The 21,277-nt window shown below is 43.1% G+C and overlaps 2 protein-coding genes across 13 annotated transcripts in view; both read right to left on the bottom strand.

Annotated features, from left to right (window-relative positions):
* The window catches only part of SGSM2 (small G protein signaling modulator 2), a 63,708-nt gene extending 59,947 nt beyond the window's left edge, over window positions 1-3,761 (bottom strand). For 6 of the 11 annotated variants that reach the window (XM_054847115.1, XM_054847114.1, XM_054847108.1 and 3 more), the window contains exon 1: window positions 3,462-3,760. In XM_054847115.1, the coding sequence (XP_054703090.1) occupies window positions 3,462-3,518 (57 nt within the window). In that variant the 5' untranslated portion in view covers window positions 3,519-3,760. Of the gene's footprint in view, window positions 1-3,461 lie in introns of all 11 variants that reach the window. The other 5 variants (XR_008579836.1, XR_008579837.1, XM_054847107.1 and 2 more) reach the window with 1 other exon arrangement.
* A 1,243-nt stretch (window positions 3,762-5,004) lies between these two features.
* On the bottom strand, window positions 5,005-21,252 carry TNFAIP1 (TNF alpha induced protein 1). Of its 2 annotated transcripts, none has more exons than XM_054847118.1 (8): window positions 21,148-21,252; window positions 20,860-20,994; window positions 18,115-18,455; window positions 16,371-16,540; window positions 14,472-14,561; window positions 14,316-14,368; window positions 11,669-11,864; window positions 5,005-10,429 (listed from the first exon to the last, which is right to left on the bottom strand). In XM_054847118.1, the coding sequence occupies exons 3-8, from the start codon at window positions 18,329-18,331 to the stop codon at window positions 10,211-10,213; spliced, it is 945 nt and encodes a 314-aa protein (XP_054703093.1). In that variant the 5' UTR covers window positions 18,332-18,455; window positions 20,860-20,994; window positions 21,148-21,252; the 3' UTR covers window positions 5,005-10,210. The 2 variants fall into 2 exon arrangements, with proteins under 2 accessions (XP_054703093.1, XP_054703092.1); XM_054847117.1 differs by having other exon boundaries at window positions 20,875-20,994.
* Window positions 21,253-21,277: the final 25 nt, after the last annotated feature.

Raw genomic sequence — 21,277 nt, 5'->3', positions numbered from 1 at the left:
AATGGGATGCTGGAGTAGCACCATGGGGACAATGCAGCATCGGACACAAAGAACAGTGCTCATAAAATACTAGAATAACCAGGACCACAGTTAAAACCCACAGTATTTTTATCTCAAAGGAGAAAACCTTATGTCCAGCATCCATGACTTCTTTAGCTTATGTAGTTCCTGTTCATCTCATGTATTGATTGCTCCTGCTGCACTAACTCTTTGTTACTCTCAGTGAAGAATTGGGTGGTATAAATACAAGTTGCTAAATAAGTACTGTATTTCTGCTCAGAAGTGGTTGCATTTTAGTTGTTAGATGAGCAATTGTGTTTGTGAAGGGCTCTGAAATTTTTCAGAGTGAAACTGCTAAGGTTATTGTTATCCTGTTTGTTTCACAGCTAGAAAGAATGCTGTGTTTAAATCCAGAAATGGCAAAAAACCCTCAATTTCAGTAAGTAGAAGGAAATGGCCAGAACAAAGTCTGGTTTATGAGTCTACTTGTCACAACAGATTTTCCTTCAGAGAGATAAATGTTTGAAACGTGAACTTATAAGCAGCCTCAGCATGAGTCCCGGTGGAGTTAAATTTTCAAAACACATTACATGTCCTCCTTTCTATTAGGGCCAACAAAATACATTCTTTACCAGTGGGAATTGAAAGTCCATCTGAGAAAAAGCAAACAGCAGTAAATTTTCCCAAAGGAAAAATGCAAAAGTTTTTGCTGAGAGGGAGAGACAAAATAAAATAAAACATTTTGCACCAAGTGACTTTGGAGACAACCATTTTATATTTTGCAAAGACAACTGAATTTTAAGAGGCTTGGTGTAAACAACATACGGAAAGAATATATGTACTCTGAACTCCATTAGATATTGAGGTTACGTGAAAATAATTCAATGGAAGAGGTTGGGTTTAAAGGACAAGGGAAGGGAATGATCGCTTTGAGGATGGACATGGACTAGTCACGTCCATTTTGTCAAAACAAGGCCACCAACACACAACATGCGTGCAGGTATAAGTGGCTGTGTGAAAAGTCACACAGAATAAAACATGAGGTTGAAAATTCTATCAGAAAAAGTTAGTTACTGTCATTAAGGGCAGCATAATCTGGTGGCTGGTATTCCAGGGGTTTGCATTCAATTCCTGGTTCCGTTGATTGAGATTCTATTTTTCTTTTAAACAGTCAATCTCAGCATCTCTGCCTCCTGATACCATTTGTCTTAACGCGAGCAGACAGGGACCCCTACTCCACATCTGCAGGAGAGAGGTGTTACCTTAATTTGCAGTCACCAAAAAGCTCTCACAACTATTTTATGATGGAAAGCTCTGGACAACCCCCAAAAAGCCAATCCAATATAAATCCTCTAAAAGAGCATTTGTGAGGATTTGGACAAGAAAAGAAAACAAATCAAAGAAAACAAAAATGCAGATGACACAGAAGGTACAAATAACACTTTCAAGCATTTTTCAAGTAGTTTAAAAGCTAGAGTCCAATTAAAAACATTTTAGAGACTTTAAAAACAAATTAGCCTCAGATTTTTTAATTATATACCACTTGTTCTCCTCGGCTCAAGCTGGCTTGGATCGTGAAAATCCATTTCACTTTCCATCTCGTACATTAGCACAAGATTGCAATGTTCAGAGTTGGAAAACGTTTCTCAAATTTATTTATATATTTAAACATTAACCCAGGAGAGCAAACACACACACTTATAAATCAAGCCTTACACTACCTTGGCTCAAAGGTCCTAGTTTAAGCTAAAATTTCTAAATGAAGTGGCAGGTCCACAGCTATGTTCAGCCACAGCATTTAGCTGGAGCGAGCAATAGGTGACACCCGCTCAGTGCCCTGCAGCCAGCTGCTGCCTGGGTCATTCTAGGACACGGGCACACAGTTCTGTGTACACATCATTCTTGACGTGTCCTCCCCACTGTACCACTGCCAGTCAACCTACACTGACTGAAACATCTGGTGTGTTCTGCTTTCAACACTAACAAATATTAGGACACCAGATTCACGCTCAGGAACCTCAGCCGTAGCAACAACTTCTCACTTGAGCTTTAATGAATCCTGCTCTTTGGCTACCTCTGATTTCCCCAGCCGTGAGCTGTGAAAGGAGCGGGAGGATAGTTAGCTTTTTAAAATACTTCTTGTTGCTGTGATGGATAAACATTACACCTTCACTTAGAAGCAGCCACACGCAGCTGTTACACAGCCAATGCCACAAGAGTGCAAAATCTGGCACTTGGGTGCACGGGTGAGAGGCGGCAGCTCACTACGCTGGAGCGTGTTCACAAGTGGACCAAGGCACGCTCACACAGGCATCTCCTCCCACACCACCTCAGCAGGGACCCCAAAGAGCTCCTGTGTCCCCGCAGGAACCTCGCTGGAACCCAAAGGTGAAGCGCAGCAGGAAGGCTGTCCTGAGCACATCACCAGGTAACCGCACCACCCTTTGTGGGCTGAGCGTGACCAGTCCGAACGCAGGTGCGATCAAACGCCACCGTCCCCGTTCAGGCACAGCATGTTCTGTAGTTTATCCAGATCTCAGATTGCCCCAGCACATAAATGTCACGCAGCTGTTTGTAAGAACAGCCAGCCCTCCTCCCCTTCCCAGCACTTCCAGCGCAGGTACCAGCACCACGGGAGCAGACACCCTCTGCCAGGCATTTGGGAGCCAAGTCCATTCACCCAAGGGTATCTTAGGACTAGCTTTCTTATCCCTGATTTCCACCCCCTTCTCCTCTAAAACTCGCAGCTCAGGAAGTTGGCAAAGAGCGCGCAATAAGGGAACACAACCCCCGGGAAAGGGAGCCAGGACCACAAGCTCGTTGCAGACTCCTGCCTGGGATGAACACCACTGTGACGGGCTGCAGGGGCAGGAAAGAGCAAGCCCACAGAGAAGCATCTCTTCTCCTCAGGCTCTTTGGAAAAACCCAGCAAACCCACTGACACATTTCTGGAGCAGCGTTACAACGCCAGCCTCAACAGCTCAGCTACGTAGCACCGTTATTTATTGATTTTCCAATCACGGGAAGGTCATATATTCCACACCAGCACCAAAGAAAGGGTTAAACAGTTGTAGTCAAACAAATCCTCCACTTCCCATTCATCGCCTCCTGAAGGGAAATTGTGTTTTAATTCAATCTAGCCAAAGCTTTATTTTATTTGCTCAAGACAAACTCTTAACTACCAGCCCTACTGCAAAACCGATTAAACAAATCCATCACGCGGAAGCTCCAACCTTTCCTTACCGGCCGGAACCCCCCGCGGGAGGCCGAGGCCGAGCCCGGCTGGAGGGCGCGCAGGGCGGCCCGAGGCCCCAGAGCCCACCCGTGGGGGGGACCCCCACGCCGCCGGGGGAACCTCCACCGCCCGGAGCGCGGGGCTCTGCCCGCCTCACCTCACCGGCCCCGCCGGGGAGCTCCGCGGAAGACTCCCGCCTGCCGCCCCCGGCCCACCTCCTCCTCACCTCCTTCTTCACGTTCCACAGCAGCTTCTCCTTCACGGCGTCCGCCGAGCAGCTCATGGCGGAGCGGGGAGCGGGACCGCCCGCCGCGCCCCGCGCTCAGAGCCGCCCGCCCGCGCCGCTGCGGGAGCGCCCGCGGGGCGAATGGGCCGAAAGGGCCGAGGGCTCCGAGGGGACCGAAGGGGCTGAGGGAGCCGAGGGCTCCGCGCCGCCCGGCCGAGCGCGGGAAGGCTGCAGCGCACCGCGCGGCTCCGCGGCCATCTTCCGCGGCTGCCGCTGACGTCAGGCTGGGGCGGGGCCGCGAGGCGGGGTCGCACCTGCCGCCACCGCCTCGGCTGCAGGGGCTCCATGGCAACCGCGCCGCTGCGCGAGGGAGGGAGGGCGGGGCCAGGCCGGGCGGAGCCGCCGCCTGCGGAGCTGAGGGAACGCGCGGCCCGAGGCGGCCCCGGCAGCCGCGGTGCCCGGACGGAGCGGGCCCGGTGCCGGTGGCCCCCGCTCCCAGCCCCGGTTCCCTTCGGCACCAGCCCATGCCCGTCCTCGTCCTGAAGGAGCCGCAGCCCAGGAGGGGCCGGGGAGCCCAGGTGTTCCGTACAGCCCTGGGGCGCGGCAGCGGCACAGCGGCCTCTAGGGAAGGGAAGCAGGTCAGTGACAGGTTAAATCTGCTTTTTCCGGTGCTTATTTCCTTATTTTCCAGTATCGCACTAAAACAGTGACCAGCACGCTCAGCTTGTTTGATTCACTTTCTGATGGTGGCAAAAGGACAGCACTTCGCAAAACCACAGAGGGGGCCCGGGAAGCGTTCAAGCTCTTCCTTCCACAGCAAATAAGGATGTAGGCAAGGTCACTCCTTCAGCAGGGGTACTCGGGGTACTTCACCATTCACTCCTCCACCTACTGCTGAAAATCCAACGTCAGCTGTGGCTGCAAAAGAAGAGAAAGGCAGACAGAACGGTGCAGAGAATAGAGGGCAGGAGAACCAGACAGACATCCATTACTGCAGGCAGAAAGGCAAAAAGAAGGTAACAGCGTTGTTCCATTTTCCAGAGAGGCAGCAGGTAGAGCAGACTGAATCGTGTTACCCAGTCAGAAGAACCAGAAAGTCCTACCACGATGAATAAAAGCAGGTTCTACAAGCTCTCATACAACAGACTCAAGAAAGGTTAAAGATTTTTCAAAATACAAGTTAGGTTACCTTTGTGGTAATACAAATTGTGTGTAGACTTGATGAAAGTTCAAAATTCTTATTAGGAAATGAAGTTATTTCCATGAACATGAAAAACCACTGCAGACATTCCACAATTAAGGGAAAAGGCCAGATAGAATCAAAACCAGCTGGCTGCTGTGTACCTGTAAGTACACTGATACCTCCTACAAACAGCCTGACCTTGCAGGCAATGGGTGCGGGTAGCAACAGCTCCATATAATACAAAAGCCATTTGCTGATACAGTATTTCTGTGGCTCAGGAATGCTAAATATTTGGTGAGGATCACAAAAGTGCAGAGACCAACATGACAAATAAAAAGTTATGATGCTGGAGAAAAGTCACAGAAGACAAAATATAATACTTTATTAAAAATTAGTGTTCCATTTCCATTTAATGCACTGATAAAAGAGAAAAACACTTTAATCGATAGCTAATAAGGTTACTGCATTAACTAAGTATTTTATCCATAAGACTGACCCTTAAAAGTTAGACATAAAAATAAAACAAAGCCTGATGCTATAAGAAAACAGCTTGATCACAGAATGTCAGTTTAAACAAAATCAGCAATCATATTTGCTATCCTCTGGATACAAAACATTATAGAAATCCAAAGTCCTTTACTATTATTAAACAAATTAAGCTTCAACGTCCCTCTGAGATAGGGGAGGGTCTTACCACCATTTTATTACAGATGAGGAAGAATTATGCACATACAGAAAAACTGACTTGCTGTATGTCACCAAGTTAGTGGCAAAGCTGGAAACAGGACTCATGCCCACTCATCGCTTAATAAAACCTCAGTTCTCCTAACAGAATGGATGGTGTGAAATTTGGCTGTAAAAATTCAATGCCAAGGATTGTCAGAGGATACAATCTAATTGCGTAAAACAGGTTCTGCTGGGCCAGACACATTCAGTTAAGTATAAGGTATACTTCATCGGTATTTCTAAGAGTGAGTTGTGTCTGAAAATTAAAAAACTGAGAGAAAAAAAAAGACCTAATCAAAACCACAATAAGCATTGCCTGTTCCAAGCAGAATGCAGCTTTTCAATAACGCCATAGTATCGGTCCCTCCAATGCCCTTCCAGTCTCAGTCAGTTATTTTATATTTTAACCAAGAAGTGCAAGACAGAAAAAGTCAGTGGAATGGAACGTTATGATAGGATAAATGTCTCCTGTTCCAAAAACTAAATGTCAAGGTGAAGGTTAAACATTTAGTTTAGTCTCGGCATTTATCAAGCAGTTGGAGGCTGCTACCCTGCAGAGCTCTCTCTGTTGACATTATTGCCTAATTAACACTGATACTGAAAAGATGTTTAACATAAGACATTCACTCAAGGCACCAAGTCTCCTCCTCTGCAGAAAGACTGAGGCTGTTTTGCCATATGCGAGGACCCCATTACAGAAACATGCAACCCTTTATTACAGTACTTGTGTATAGATGTCAGTTAATGTTTTCCATTCATTCTCTCAGTCTGCTAATATAATATTTGAATGTGCAGAAGTTCACTTAAATTTAGGAGTGAAGAGGACAGTGAGGTTTCAAAAAGAGCTCCAGCAGCTAATGAATGCTAGCCGATGTAGTTAGAAGTCATACATTACAAATGAGGCAAAACGGCATTTCTTCCTCCTAAAGGCTACTATAAATTCACAGGCACATCAGTAAACACATCCATTGGTGATGGGCTATGTAGGAAGCCATTACAAGTCTCTTAACTTGCAGACAAATGCATATAATTAGAAATCTATATTGTCTTAATAGGGATCATAATTTGTGATATTTAAAGCCAGCAGAGAAGATTCTTAGGAAGCACAGCTGTTTGTTCTCTCTAGAGGTGGACAGCTTACTACAAATAAGTGAATGCTGCATTTCAAAACTACATTATCCTTTCCAGTGATGCTTTTTCTCCATTATACCAGGTTGTAAAAATATGTTCTAGAATGTCTAGAATGTTCTTGTCAAAACAATTTATAGCCTTTAATTAAGTAAAGGATTATTAAGATGAGAATACAAAGCATGTGTTACATCAAAACTACAGTATTCAGAATTATCAGAACCTGGTAGTACAGAGACTGTATAAATCAACGTGCATGATTTTGGTGAAAAGGACATTCAATTAACATCCTGTATTGGAGCAGTTCCAGATAAACAGGACTCTTAAGAGAAAATACAGTGTTCTGTGAATTGAATTAGAAAATGGTCACCTCATGAACTGATGGCTGCATCCATGTCTATATTTAGACTTGCTGTGACTTTGTGAATTATCCAATTCTGTAAGCCCTCAGGCAAGAAGTAACTCAGGGCATTCCAGATTTTATCAGGAAGCCAAGTATAGCAGCCCTACCTAGGGAGGGGATCTCTAACGCTACAGTCATGTACAACAACGCCTTGTGTATGTCCGAACAGCACACTTCCCAGAACACACCTACACAGAGGATTTCCCGATGTTCTCTATTCTTATCTGTCCACCAGTGGAGGGAACTACAGAACTGCTAGTCAAACCCAGCCACTGGTATTTAACTGGGATCTCCCAGCCACATCCTGAAAACCTTACCAGGACAAAGAACACCAAGACTGTAGTTTTGAAACACCTTTTGAATAGACAAAACTTTAGTGTTTATGCATGAAATTATTACTCTGAGTAAAGCCTACAGACTGAGTTCTGTCCACAGTGGCCAAACACTGTTTAACATCATTCCAGTTCTAGTCATATCTTAACCTAAAAGCAGATGTTTTGTGATCAGTACTAATTGGGGGTAGAGAAGGGAGAACAAATGGGGATGAGAGAAGAAGGTAAAATGAAAAGGATATCTGTACATATTTAAAAAACATTCATAACTGCTTACAGTTCTGACATTCCACGTTCCACAAATACCAAGAAGTTATTTTGCACTTTTTAAAAAGATTTTCACAACCCAGATGGTTCTCAAAACAGTTTGTTTCCATGATTAATTTAATCTGAATTCAAATCAGAAATTAATAGTACTTGTTGGCTATGGGAGACAGGAAAAAGAAAACCAACTAAATCAAAACACAGCTTTTCTCTGCTTCTTACAGTGTAATAATTCACAGTTTGAATTCATTTCATTAATGAATCCTGGGAGTACAGAATCCAGTCACGGAATGAAAGGCTCTGGACTAGCACACGGATCTGATACTCGTTCTCTTTCACACACTCCTTCCCATACCTGTACTCTCCAGAGCAAAGAAATGCAAAGATAACAGTTTTCTGCTTGTAACTTATTTTAAACACAGTTTTGCAAGGCTACCAGCTTCATTCACTTAATGTTAACATTCACTATGATAGTAACAAGAAAAAAATAATATAAACCATTTGCCAAGAAACAGAAGTGTCATACATGGATTTTAAGTGGCAGTCTTATTTGTTACAAGATGAAAAAAAAGTACAAGAGAGTAAATTGAAGCTATTAAGTACAGCATAAAGACCCTATCACTACAGGCTCTGCTGGTAGCTTCAAAGCACCCACCACAGTTAATTTAAATAGTATCAGTGGAGGGGAAAAAAATTTTAAAAAAATCCACATCACACACTAGCAGAATTAAAGAAAAAAAACCCACAAAAGTCTTTGTCAAAAACTAATCTCAACAGCTGTATTTTCACTGGCACAATAGAAAAACCAGCTGGAAAACAACAACTTACAGAAAGCAATATGAAAAGAAAAGAGGTTATTAGAGATTTAAAGAGGCCTTTCACAAAAAGGCAGGTGCATTACTGTGGCAACGCTACTTCCTGAATGTGAGGAGAATTAAGTGAAAGGCTGCCACATGTAGAGGCCTGGCTAGGCAATAAAGTCCTGAAAGTTTGCGTTCATTACTGCTTTCTTACCAAGGGTCAACAATTTCATTTTCAAAAGCCTAATTGAGTGGAAATAATTTTTTTTTGTTCCCTCCTCTGCTGCTATTTCTACCAAACCATCTACCACCTCAATTCCAGTTATGACTTCACTGTATTAATTTGGGATTATTTTCTTGTCAGGCTTTTGCAGTAATTTGCTTTAACACTTATAGGTAGATTTGGCACTGGTCAAAGCAGTTCAAGACTAACCATCGTAGAATCCAAGCCTTCCATGTTCATGTAAAATATGGAACATAAAAGCAGGTGCGGAGCGTGCTCCACTGCTGTCACATAGCCATAGCTGCCAATGAACAGCCATCAAGTAATAACCTGTTAGGACAGTGGTAAAATTTGAATCTGCAGCCTACAGCTAAAACACACAAGCAAACATTTAAAAATACAGTAACAACTTTTCATTCTAAACTTGAATCTGTTTCCAGAGACCCAATCTGCAGAGCAGCCTTGACTCCAACCTTCTGAAAGGCCCTTTACAACTAGCACCCAGCCAAATACTCAGGATAAAAGTGATTATTTCATTTTAAAATTCAGTATAAGCTACCTCTCTCCTGTGTCCAAAGCCTCTGGCAGTTTCATGCCAGAACAAGATTTTTATGACTATTCTTCTCTTTCCACTTCAACTTCTATGCTCTAGAAGGGATTCAGAACACAAAACTTGAATTCACCTGTCAGTATATGAACATGATCTAGCATTATAAACTGTTGTTTAGTCTGTACTTCTACAGTCACTGCAATTTTTCCCCTGCTGCTTGAGATATTTAACATCAATAGCACTTTTGGGCCACAAGAGGAAACTAATGTAAAACTATATAAACAATGGCAATCTGGGGGATTAAACAGGATTACACTATCCCAAGCCTAAACAATGGCAACCCTGCCACAATTTATCCCTGAAGCCTTCTTACTTGAAGAAGTTTCTTCCTTCACCATTTCTCCATCTCCCAAGAGAAATCATTACGTATATATTTAATATTTCAAAGTTTTCTCATTTTTCACAAGGGGAGGCTTTTAGATGACTTGACTCTTACCTCTTTGGAAGAGCTTGCCTTAGAATTAATTAGTTTTAAAACACAGCTATCTTGGAACACAAACTTTTGTATGCATACTAGGGGAGAGAGGTGGGAGAAATCACACGTGCAGTGCATCTGACTGTTGGATAGCTAACCGCTTCTTCTGAGGGTTATCAGATGTAGTGTTTGCTAAGAGTAATCATGTTCAAGTTCTCTCCGCCCCCTCTTCAGTATCTTGATTTAAAAACTGGGAGTTCTATTATACAAAACCCTAAAAGGGCAGGTATCTGGAAAAAGATTTTCAAATCACACCATCTTATTCAGGAACAGTAGTACTTCTCACAGGAATTCAGAAAACTGGCAAGTCATTAGACATGAAAGAGCAACCACAAACTGTCAGAACTGGTGTTCCAAATTCCATTCCTCACGTGGCATCCAAAAGGGGCCAGTCTATTTAAAGCACATGGTGCAAAATTAACATCTTAGTTCTCAAAGCCCTTGGCCTTTAGTGTTGCTTTGTGCGCACAAATGCCCATTTGCTTCTCTAGGGAGCCAAGAAGCCAAAAGATCAATCCAGAGTCCAACTGATCCCTCCCTACTTCTTGATCTCCTTCAAAGAATATCAATACAAGCCTTGACACCAAACCCTCTCTCCTGATACGTTAGTGGCCAAGCTGACGGTCGTCGTAGGTGCTGTATCTCTTCACGTGGATTCGGCGCACGCGGTCACGAAGTTCAAAACCCTCATCATCCTCACTGTGAGATGCCTGGCTTCGGCTCCTGCTTGTTGCTTCCAGCAGAGAGTTATCAGGAACCCGTGGTGTTTCATATAGTAAGACATTTAGTGTTTCCTCATAAATTCGTGCCTCAGGGAATTCAACCTACAAAAAACAGCATATGTCCTTTTCTGATCTATCCAGGGTAACATGACTGGAACACATGCCCAGAAGTAAAAAGATACTTGAGCCATAAAAAGACATGAAGTAAAACAATTGTAAATGAGAAAGATGAGCAAAGCAGTAGAGGATTACTCCCACCATCAGCTCACCTACCTCACCTCTTCTTTTAAGTTGTTCTAAAATGGAATACAGTATTTCTGATTCTTAAGTACTAATGTTGGACTCTGGTCACCTTACCTGCACCACTGCAAGTGAGAAGTTAACTCATGAAGTTAGGGAAACTCTGTAGATTTATCATGCTAATCATTATCATATTCTAATGCATGCAACTCATCTCTTTAGGATGTACTGTGCTTGAAAGCAAGTCTCTAGGTAACCTTTGCAAAATCGGAGGTGGGAAGACTATGAGAAGAATTGCTGGAAATGTACGGAAATCAAGACAGGTTGACTATTGGGAATCTGCACTCCTGCTGAACTTTTTTAACAGATATTCTATAGTTTTGCACATAAAAGCACAATGATAATAAAAATATCATGTTTCTAAACTGTGTTTGAGCTCCAGTTTCCATTTCATTTATTTCATCCCATCCATTTCAGTTATTCAGTTTGGGACAGATCAGTTTCAATCTTCTTTTTGGCACATGTTTTCCAACACTCTGGAGAAATTTATACTCCCAGACACAACCATTTAGTCCAATTACATAAGATGATTACATCAGTGCAAGTGAAACACAGCACAAAGTAACTGCAATGAAGTAAACTTATGTAGGTATAATTAGGAGCAGAATTAGATCTTTACTTCATTTAATTAGAGAAGAATGTAAAGGCACTTACATGCTTTAAGGACACAAAGTCCATCAACTTTAAGAGACTAGGGCTAAATGCACATGCTTTCAGAATTACCATTCTCAGTCTTTCTTTCTTCAAACCAGCTACTATATTTAGTCTTCTCTGAACTCTATCTGGTGTGCAGCATCTTTTACCAAGACACCAGCTCATCCTGCAGCTCCCTAAGCAGCGAGCCAGCCTTCTCATTTTCATGTCACTGATCATCAATTCTAGTCAATATCCAAGAAAGTTGGCATCAAAGCTTTTCCAAGAAGTGATACTGCTTGCCCCAGCAATATGGCTTAAGTTATACAAAATCTGTATCTTTCTGCAATGTGTCATCAACCCAATTTTTTTTAAACCGTAAGAGACAGGAGGGTAAAACTCCATTACCTTAGTTTGCTTCTTCTCTGTAGCATACACTATAGAGGTACAACAGACTTCAGCAAGTTTCCGACCCTGTCCATAGAAAGACCAGCAGCAGATTTCATCCCCAATAACATCCTTAATAAAAAGGACTCTGCCGTTGAATCGGAGAGAGAGTTTGTCAAACAGTTCTATGTTCTTCAGCAAGTTGTCATCTGAGTTACTGAAACACAGCAACAAAAGAAGGAATACGGTTTTTGTGGTTTTTCAACTGGCCATCTCTACAGAATTTAGATGCCTGTTCCACCACAGTTTTAAGCATTGATCTCACTGCAGAATACAAATAAGTAGTGACTCATTGCCATATGCTGCCAAGAAAAGAGAGGGTAATAGCCAATTTCAGATACAAATAAGATGCTCTGATCCCCATGAGCAAACACACCAGCCTTTAGAGGTCAAGTTATATAATTAATAACGACAGCACAATTTCCCAAATCATTACATCAACTATCTACAACTATCTCTTGACTGATGCTCAAGACAATTAAATCACATTACTAACTGCAGTTCTCTTCAGCTTAGTAACAGCAAAAGTCCAAAGAGTCAATGCATGTTAGAAGGCCAGCTAAAAAGCAAGGTGTTCTGCACGTAACACTAGTGATACCATATACAAATTTCCAGGGTGATACATTATTTAAACTAAGTTTTATTGACAGCCAACACAATGTAGGATCTTAATTACTTTTCAAAGCAAGATCTAGATGTTCTAGAGAAAAAAATATACGTAGTATTATAGCTTTAAAATCAAATAAAGCAATCAGAAAGCTACTCTTAAAATTTAAAATATTTTACTTAAATAACAACATCATGGCCAATAAATGTCCAATTTGATCAAGTAAGAAAAACCTAAAAGCTTTACTCCTCTGATTAGCTTGAATGCAGCTCTATCAAAAGTAAGTGCACTGTGCCCCTGTGTCTCCTCTTACAGGTGGCTGGGAAATTACGTGTGGCTATGTGGAAATTAGTGAACATATTATTGCCAAAATAAATAAAGCCAACCCTGCTAGCTTTAACAGTAAAATTCCTTACTCCTTGGACCCAGAAGCTCAAGGTTCGCACCTTGCTGCCAAGAATCTACCCAGAGACATGTCATCGTACTTTTGCATGCAGTATCTTAACTGTTGCAAGTAGTCCAGGAAGGCTATGAAATACTTGTGAATCAAGACACTGCCAATAAGGACAGCCAACTGGGCTTTACAGAAAATACTTAGTCTGAGAAGTATTTCTGTTCAGATCTAAATCAAAAAAGCATGATGTACAACCAGGGAAAATCTTCAGCTCCCAAAAATCATTTGATAAAGCGATCTGGTATTCAGCCAGTGACAAGTCCCAGGCTCTATCAAGTGGAAGAGCTGGGAAAAGAAGGTAGAAGTCTTCATTATTAGATCACACGGACAACATAACCAAGAAGGCTCTTTTTATACTCTTGATTAGGAAGAATAGAAGGAAAAAATCTTTGCTTGCTAGCAGCCAGTGTAGAATTTTAAATAAAGATGCCTCATTTAAACACCATCAGGCATGTAGATTCATGCACAAGGAATAATTAGAACTCTACAGCTAGTTGAGATACCAGCACCTCCCGGTATCCAGGATTATGTTGCTCTCATTACTAGTACATTTACTTTCCAGACCCATGGTGACTAATATGCTATTCTGTGCTTGCTTTAGCATCACTGCCTTTAGCTAAAGGGTAACACAGGGAGGGGTGCAGTACAGAATGCAATCTGCTGAAAAACAGGCTGCTCTTCAGCACTCCCGTAGGTAGCATTTCCTGGCTACCTGAAATATCATGATTGTTAGAATCCATCTCTCTGACAGGTAGACAATCAGTTTGTCTAGAGAAAAAAGCTTCCAAGATTGCATCTCAGACTGAAAAGGCTGAAAATGAGGATTCGGCATAGCATAAAGGATTACTCACATCACTTCAATGACTGGTTTGGGAAAATCCAAAGCCATTCTGATAGCATCATAACAAAGGGATCATGATAGTTACAGCATAAAACTAAATAATGTTACTTTATACAGGAGGAAAACCAGTAAATTCTTGCCCTGGCCCTATCTAGGTTGTTCCTGAGCAGAACAGATACTTTCTTTAGTAACCAAATAATTAATTCATTTAGAGGCACTGAAGGTGCTGGAACATCAAGAATTTCTGTAGGTCAGAGTAAGAGAGTGCTGGCAGAGGTATATTCAGACTCAAAAGTAAAGCTAAGCTGATGAGGTAGGGATCACAGCTGCGCTAGCTTTGCATTGACGAGGTAGTGCTCTGGTTACCAGTTTGTGTTGCATTACCTAAGTTACATCTAGTTTCAGTCAATAGTCTCATAGTTCTTAGCTCTTGTCCCTTGTTTCTGTTCATCTTTCTCACACAACTGAACTGTACACTAGACTGCAACAGATAAGAGTTTGTTGTGTTCTCCCCCTGTTTGGAGTCACATCAATCAAAAATAACTGCACTCAAATCCATAGAAGAGCACTGCTGTAAGCAAAAAAAACCCACCCAAACCAACCAAACAAAAAAAACCCCAAAACAAGTTAAGTTGTACCACATCATCTTCCATTCCCATAGCCAAAGGGAAACTTTCCCATTACAGTGGAGAAAAAGCTGACATACCTGGTGTAGGAGTATTTGTTGTTGCTTCTATTATAAAGCAGCTTAACAACAGGCTATTGGGAGAGAAAGAAAAAAAGCAGAAAAGGTAAGTTCTGTGTTTGAATACATTTAGCAAAAATCCAGTTTCTCACTGGATAGTTGTGAAAAAACAGTTACTTTCATTGATGATTCTATCAGTCTCTCCTCTTCTTTTGGAGATGTGATAATAGGGATGCTACAGACAGGTTCATACAAGTCTTTCTTGTCCTGTTTTAAAGAAAGAAGAGAGAGAGGAAAAACTCAAGAGAGATAAATGCTAAAACCAACATCTATTGCTGCTGTCTTCTGCAGCCCCTCCAGCCATGTTCCCAACTCCTGTGATGCAAAGGAAAAGCTCTGTGTTGCCATAGTAACCACACAGCATTACCTTGCTCTGCAACCCAGAAATACAGCAGAGAGATTTCTTATCCCCAGAAGTCAGCAGTAATTGAAATATTGGGATGCAGGCGGATGTCCTCCTTAGCTACAGCAAGGACACTGAGCTCAAGTCATATTTGAAGAAAAGGATCACAAGAGTTTGCACTAGTTTTAATCAACTCAAAACACCGTGGTATGCAAGAGTATCAGCCACTGTGAACTGAACATTTGGCAAGAACAGCATGTCACCAAAACGGACCGCAGCCCCTTGTGATAAAAAAGCAACAATGAAGAGCATGTAGTACAGTCTGTGACTCCAGATGCCTCATGCAGCAAATTAAGGAAAGTTCAATAACTAATAGGAAAGCCTTGGAACATTTTGTTTTTAGAAGAAAGGTTTTCAATTCCAAACCAGAAGGAAAATTGTCAGTGTGGCTTTGCATTCCTTTCAGCGCATTCAGGAAGAATATTGAACCTAGTATGCAAGGTATTTATTAATTACTAAGTTTTGTCCTGCAAGAAACATTAATTTCACAATCTTAAGACTAATAATAAGGTATATATATTGCATCTGGGCTAACCTTATTAAAAAGTTGGCAGAACAAGCTGATTTCAATCAGTTCAAGACATAGGGACTAGTAAAGGGAATAAAGCTACTATGGGCTTATATATTTGCAAAGAGTAGTAGTAAAATTGATACAAAGAAAAGTCCTTAAAGTAATCAGTGCTTACCATATGGCTCTTCTTCTCCATTAAGATTCAAACATAGGAAAAAATTTACCACGTTTTCAAAGATTCAAACCCATTCTGCCTATAAATATTATCTAATTAGAAGTGACATAACTTGGGGGAAATTTAGACAAATGCCATAAGGTCTTTTAAAACATACGCCCAAAATAATCACGTTTATTCAATCAGTTTCCTTTAAATTTCTGGCTTTTATTTCATTTCACACAAGAGGAACTCATTCACTATCTATTTCCTAAATAAAATTAAAAAAACAGAAACAGAAAAGAACCAGTACCTCTATTTAAATGACAAATTGTGAATACAGTTTCTACTTTACTCACCCCCCTGACATCCCTGTGAAGTAGTAAAGTGCTACTATCCCCTTCTGAGGGGGCGGCTGGACAACTGAACGGAAGCACAAAGGGAAATGATTTATCCATCATCACACCTGACTTCTGTGAAATAACAGGAACTTGAATCTACATCTTCCACATTCTAGATTCATATAATCTAACCAGGGGACGATCCTTCTCTTCTCATAAAGAAATCGCTTCCTTGACAATGCAACCACCTCACTAATTGCACTAAATGCCTTCAGAGTACAGGACCTGTGGCGAAGGCTGTGCCATCATAGCACAGGGGTCTGAAAACATTTCCAGGGAGATCATAAACTAAATTTCATGTGTAATTCAAAGCACTGCAGAATCTCAAGCGTGCACACAGAGCATGGATAACTATGGCTTTGATAAACGTACTGGATAAGATCCATCAACTTACCCAGCTGCTGCCTCGTTTCCTTTCCAGGCTGCCTTGTACCTCTAAGACTTGATGCCATCTCTAAGGCCACGAAATACCCTCTCGAGTTGTCTTAAGTAAATTTTATAAGCAAAATATCCGCCAAACACTTTACAGGCTACTTCTATTTCTTACCTGCAGGGCCGCTTGGCACATGTCCACTAAGCCCTGAATGAGATAATATTTGGCTTCTGCCATCAACTCTTTGATCTCCTGCCTGTGTTTTGGAAGTGCAATCGTGTCATCTCGGAGATAGTTTAAAATTGTTCCGAAGTGCTTCCCACAACGGTCTATAAGGATCCAGCCTGAAAAACATCCATCACATCATTTCAATCACCTCAACACTAGAGGGCAAGAAAAAGCTCCTCTGAGAGGTTAAATTAATGTTTCCTGAAACTGCACATGATACTCTTCCCATTTCATTCAGTCTTTAGGGACTTTGAGCTAACTGAATTTGGTTACAGAACAGAAACTGACAGTGGACCCACTCCTTTGGTATGTCCTCACTACTTTCCAACACCCCAAAAGAAAAGCCTTAAGCTAAAAATATGAGAGAAGGGTTCTGAAGATGCTAAAAGGTAAACTAGCCCAGAAAAGCCAGTACAGGAAAAAGGCTGTTCTAGTCTCCAAACGGGAGCAAAAAACAGGACAGAGAGAGATCAGGAGGGAGAGGAGAGGGGACGCAGCACAGGAAACAGTAGCAGACAGACAGTTCTTGCAATTTTAAAACATCCCTGAAGTAACATTCTGTAGGAAACAGGATGTCTGACTTGCTGGCAAACAATAGCTCTGTAGGACACACAGAGGCAGAGGGCTTAATACAGTGCCAAACCCTTTTCCATAATGGGGAAGGCAGGCAAAAAAGTGTTAATTTGGGACCTAGGCACAGAAAACAACACAGGAAAGTAGGCTAAACCACTGCTAGATTCTCCAGCTGTGGCTGTCAGAACACGAACCTTGTTTTCCATTCAGGCCAAGGCTCTTATACAAAACTGCTGGACTAAACTAATTTAGTTGCATGTAACACCCAAGACCCAGCCTACTCAAGGGGAACTTGGTTTAAATGATACACAAACTCCACAAGGAGTTGTTTCAGTTTAAGTAAACACACTGGTGTGCATCAAGGTTAAACTGATGTAATCTGGGTTTGCAGCAGAGCTTTCGCAAATGAGTATTCAGAAACGCCAAGAGATTAAATACTTGCTAACCTCTCTCAGCCTCTTCTCCACAGCACCACAACCCCGGTTCCTAAGGTATCACTTTTGCCCTGGACTACTAAACAGAGGAAAATGAAAGCACTCGTAGCCATTGCTGATATTGGTCCTCTTACTCGTTCTACTCCATAATTTATTACGGATCGATATAACGTCGATATTGAGTGTTTGGCAGGAGGTGACATACTACTCAACTGACAGCTAAATACTGTCACAGCATCATAAGCCACAAGTGGAACATGCTACTGGGAGGAGGAAAAAAAGAACTCTCAACACAGCAAGCAAGGCTATTCTGGGTTTTAAAGACAAAAACTGAATGTCCCTCCCCACATACGCATTTTGAATGATACCGCTACATGACACCACATAAATGACAACCCACATACTGTCTGTTCAGTCTTCATAACAACATCAACAATCTGCACACCAGCTGTGATGGCAGGAAAGAGAACCAGTCCTTCCGCTCGTTAATTTTAGTAACAAAAGAACACATTTTTATAAAGCGCAGAGGATTGTTAGCGCCAATGGGAGCTGGCTGCCTAATGTTCCAAGCTATTTTTGGATTACATCTTTCCCTACGTCCTTAACCGAGCATAGCTTTAAGATATTTAAAAAACCACCAACCACTTGTTTTACAAAATTATCAACAAAAGACGTTCCCTTACCTTCCTTGTCTGTGAGCACTTCCATTCTGCCGCTGAACATGGCCTTAAGCATCGTGTCGTGCCTGGTCAGTACTTGTACTGTAGTGTAATACAAAGAGCCCCCAACGTTTAGTCGCACATACTTGTTACCAAGGCTGCCCCCTTTGAAGCTGCAGGTTTTGGGCTTGGGCCCTGCAGCTGGACAAAGGGTGGTGGTTAGACACGTGTCTCCCGACATCTCCTTCTGTAGGTAGATGACAACCCTGCAGAGCGTGGGCTTGACGGATTCCGCCGTGATTGGTGAAGAGTCACGAGTCACCAGACGAGGATGGCACGGCAAAAGCAGTCATAACCACTGGGCCCTTGGAACAGAAACGTGTAAGATCAATACAGAAGCCTGGAATTTCCATTTACAACAAAAACACAAAGCCCACATTAAAGAGATACTTTCAGTAGATTCCTAGGGACAAGATTTAGCTGTTTTCCAGACAACTGAGGCAGCAGCGTAATGGCTGCTCAGCACCTCACAGTCAGGTTACGGCTGCGTTACTGTTAGTGAGGGACACTAAACTTTTCTGGACTTCCTGTTATTTAGTCTGCAGCCAACACTTACAAACACCACACAATACTGCAGTCCAAGCTAATTCCGCTCCCTCTCAACTTCCCAAAAGAACACAACTCTTTTTTCGTGCAGAGTGAAACACAATGGCAGAGCTTTCTGTCCTTCCTTCAGCCGGGGTGTGTATCTGTGCAGTTTGTTGCTGCTGGTTTGGTTTTTAGCTGGAGACATTTACAAATGTCTCTTCAAATGCCTCGACACTGAAATGCTGAACCATAATGTTCTATTTCCTGGCAACTCCTTTAATTCAAAACTCTTCTTCCTCCATCCTGGAATGCCAAGCAGTGAATGTAGTTTTAATTAAAAAAAAAAAAAAAAAAAAAAAAAAAATTTAACACACCACTACCACCCCCAACAAGTATGTCCGGTCTTTGGAATATTTGTTAGACATTCACTGCTTCTCCCAGCCTCACTACACTTATCCTTCCATCGACAATAAGCTCAAAATGGAAACAAAGAAAAGAATGAAACTCTGTCTAACAGGCCAGATCTGCAGTTCTTTAACTGGAAAAGTACAAATACAGGTTTCTTACCTATCCTCCTTCTAATAATTATTATTCTCAAAAACATTTTGCTGTTGTTTTTTGTTGTTGTTTTAGAACTCTTTCAGACTACAAATATCTCCTCCCTTCTCTGTTCTGTGCCTATGGCACATGAGTAACCTTTTAGAAATAAATATAATAACCTGCTAATTGCATTGCTGTTCTTCCCACATCCCTCTTCCTTCTCACCCCACCTCAGCTTTCAACAGAGAAAGCCCACAACCATCCATCTGTACAGCAAATTACTTGGCAGCTAGAGATGGTATCTTAAAATTCCCAGAGATCTGAATAACTACTGAACTTAGAACAACACCTAAACCAACATTATTTTGCAATTCCTAACTCAATTATTCTAATTAAGCAAACTGCAAACAATGTATGTTAAATAACAAGCAATACAGATATTGTGCAGATCACCAAGACACAAACCAATTTGAAGAATTTCAGTGCCAAAAAAGCTCAGTTCGTCTATAAATGCTTTAACTGGAACTCCCACTAGCTGCCATCACTCTTTACTTTCAATTAATCACTATAAAACACAATAGCAAGCTTCAAGCGACATCTGCGCAAGGCAAAGTTTTTTCCGACTACGTCACTTGGCTCAAGCAGTCCATGAGCAAATCTAAGTCAAAGGCAACTGCACGTTACACATGGAATTGCCCAGGAAAGTAGTTCCTGACCAGCAACCAAAAATCCTGTACCATGGTCGTGGTGTTATATAAGAAGTTCATTACTGAAACAAAGCAGCTAAGGGTTATAGAGAAATTGGTCAGACATTGTCCAGGCACTGCAAGTAACAGTTTACGATATAGGTATAGGTGTTTACTATAACCCGTTACGAATAAGTAAACCAAGACCAGAAGCAACTGCACTTTGTCTTGCAATTAGGATCTTTGGTAACAATGGAAACATGCCTCAGGTCTATACATCTGCCCTTGATGTCCTGACTTGCTTTAGCCTCTCAGCAATCCCTTCATTAGAATAAAAACATGTTTTTAAAGACAGCCAGACTGATTCTGTAATGAGATAAATCCAGACGCAAAGAGACCTCTCCAACATATGCATTAGAACCAAGTTTTCAGTCGGTTCTACCACTTCAGGCATTCACCTCTCTGGCTAAGCAGAACGAAGCTAAACATGAGCAGAATCCCCTACGTTGCCAAACCGAGCAGGAGTCGGTACTATCATTCTAACGTGTTCATTAAGTAATAAGCTAGGAGGCTTTTGCTGTAAACAGTAACATAACCTTTAATTACCCCCATTACCACAGGAGAAAATTTTCTCGTCCCTTCCTTCCTGCGCTGTGTGGGAGGCAGGACTGCGGAACAGTGACACACCGGCTCGGACACCCCCCAGGAAACGGCCCCTCTGAGACTTTCCACAAAAAGGAACGAGCCCAACAGCTCAGGGGGAGCCCGGACGCCCGCCCCTCCCGCGCAGGGCTGGCAAACCGGGCACGCTCCTGGCCCGGGTCCTGCGGCCTGGTCCGTGCCAAGCGGCCCCCTCGGTTCCCGGGACCCCCCATCCCCGCCCTGCCAGGCCTGCGCGGGCCGGAGCAGCGCGCTGTCCGCTGCCGGGGGGCGCGGGCCGGGCCGCGGCACGCACCAGGGCCTTACGCACCGGGGGGGCGGCAGCACGTCCGGGGAGAGGGCTCGGCCCGCCCCAGCGCCGGGGGCCGCACGCCGGCTGCCTTCCCGCCGAGGCCGGCGGCGCGCTTCCTCCCTGGGCCCGGTCCGGCACCTGGAAAAGCAAAGAGAGGCTGACCCAGCGGCGGGACGGCGGCGGCCGGAGGCCTGGCCTGGCCCTGCCCGCCGCTCGCTGCCCGGCGGGACACCAGGGATGCGGCCCCACAGCCCCGGGAGCGGCGGCCCCGGCACTCACTCGCTCGCTCACCCGCCCGCGGCCGCCCCTCAGCCCCGCCGCCGCGGCCCCCGGCTGAGCTCATTTCCTCCGCGCCCCGCTGGGAACCGGCGACCCGGAAGCGCTTCCCACCGCCTGCAGCTCCCGGCCTGCCCCGCGGCGC

Source organism: Grus americana, chromosome 19 (assembly GCF_028858705.1).
Source record: "Grus americana isolate bGruAme1 chromosome 19, bGruAme1.mat, whole genome shotgun sequence".
NCBI classification, from domain to species: Eukaryota; Metazoa; Chordata; class Aves; order Gruiformes; family Gruidae; genus Grus; species Grus americana.
This window is presented reverse-complemented; position numbering and strand designations above follow the sequence as displayed.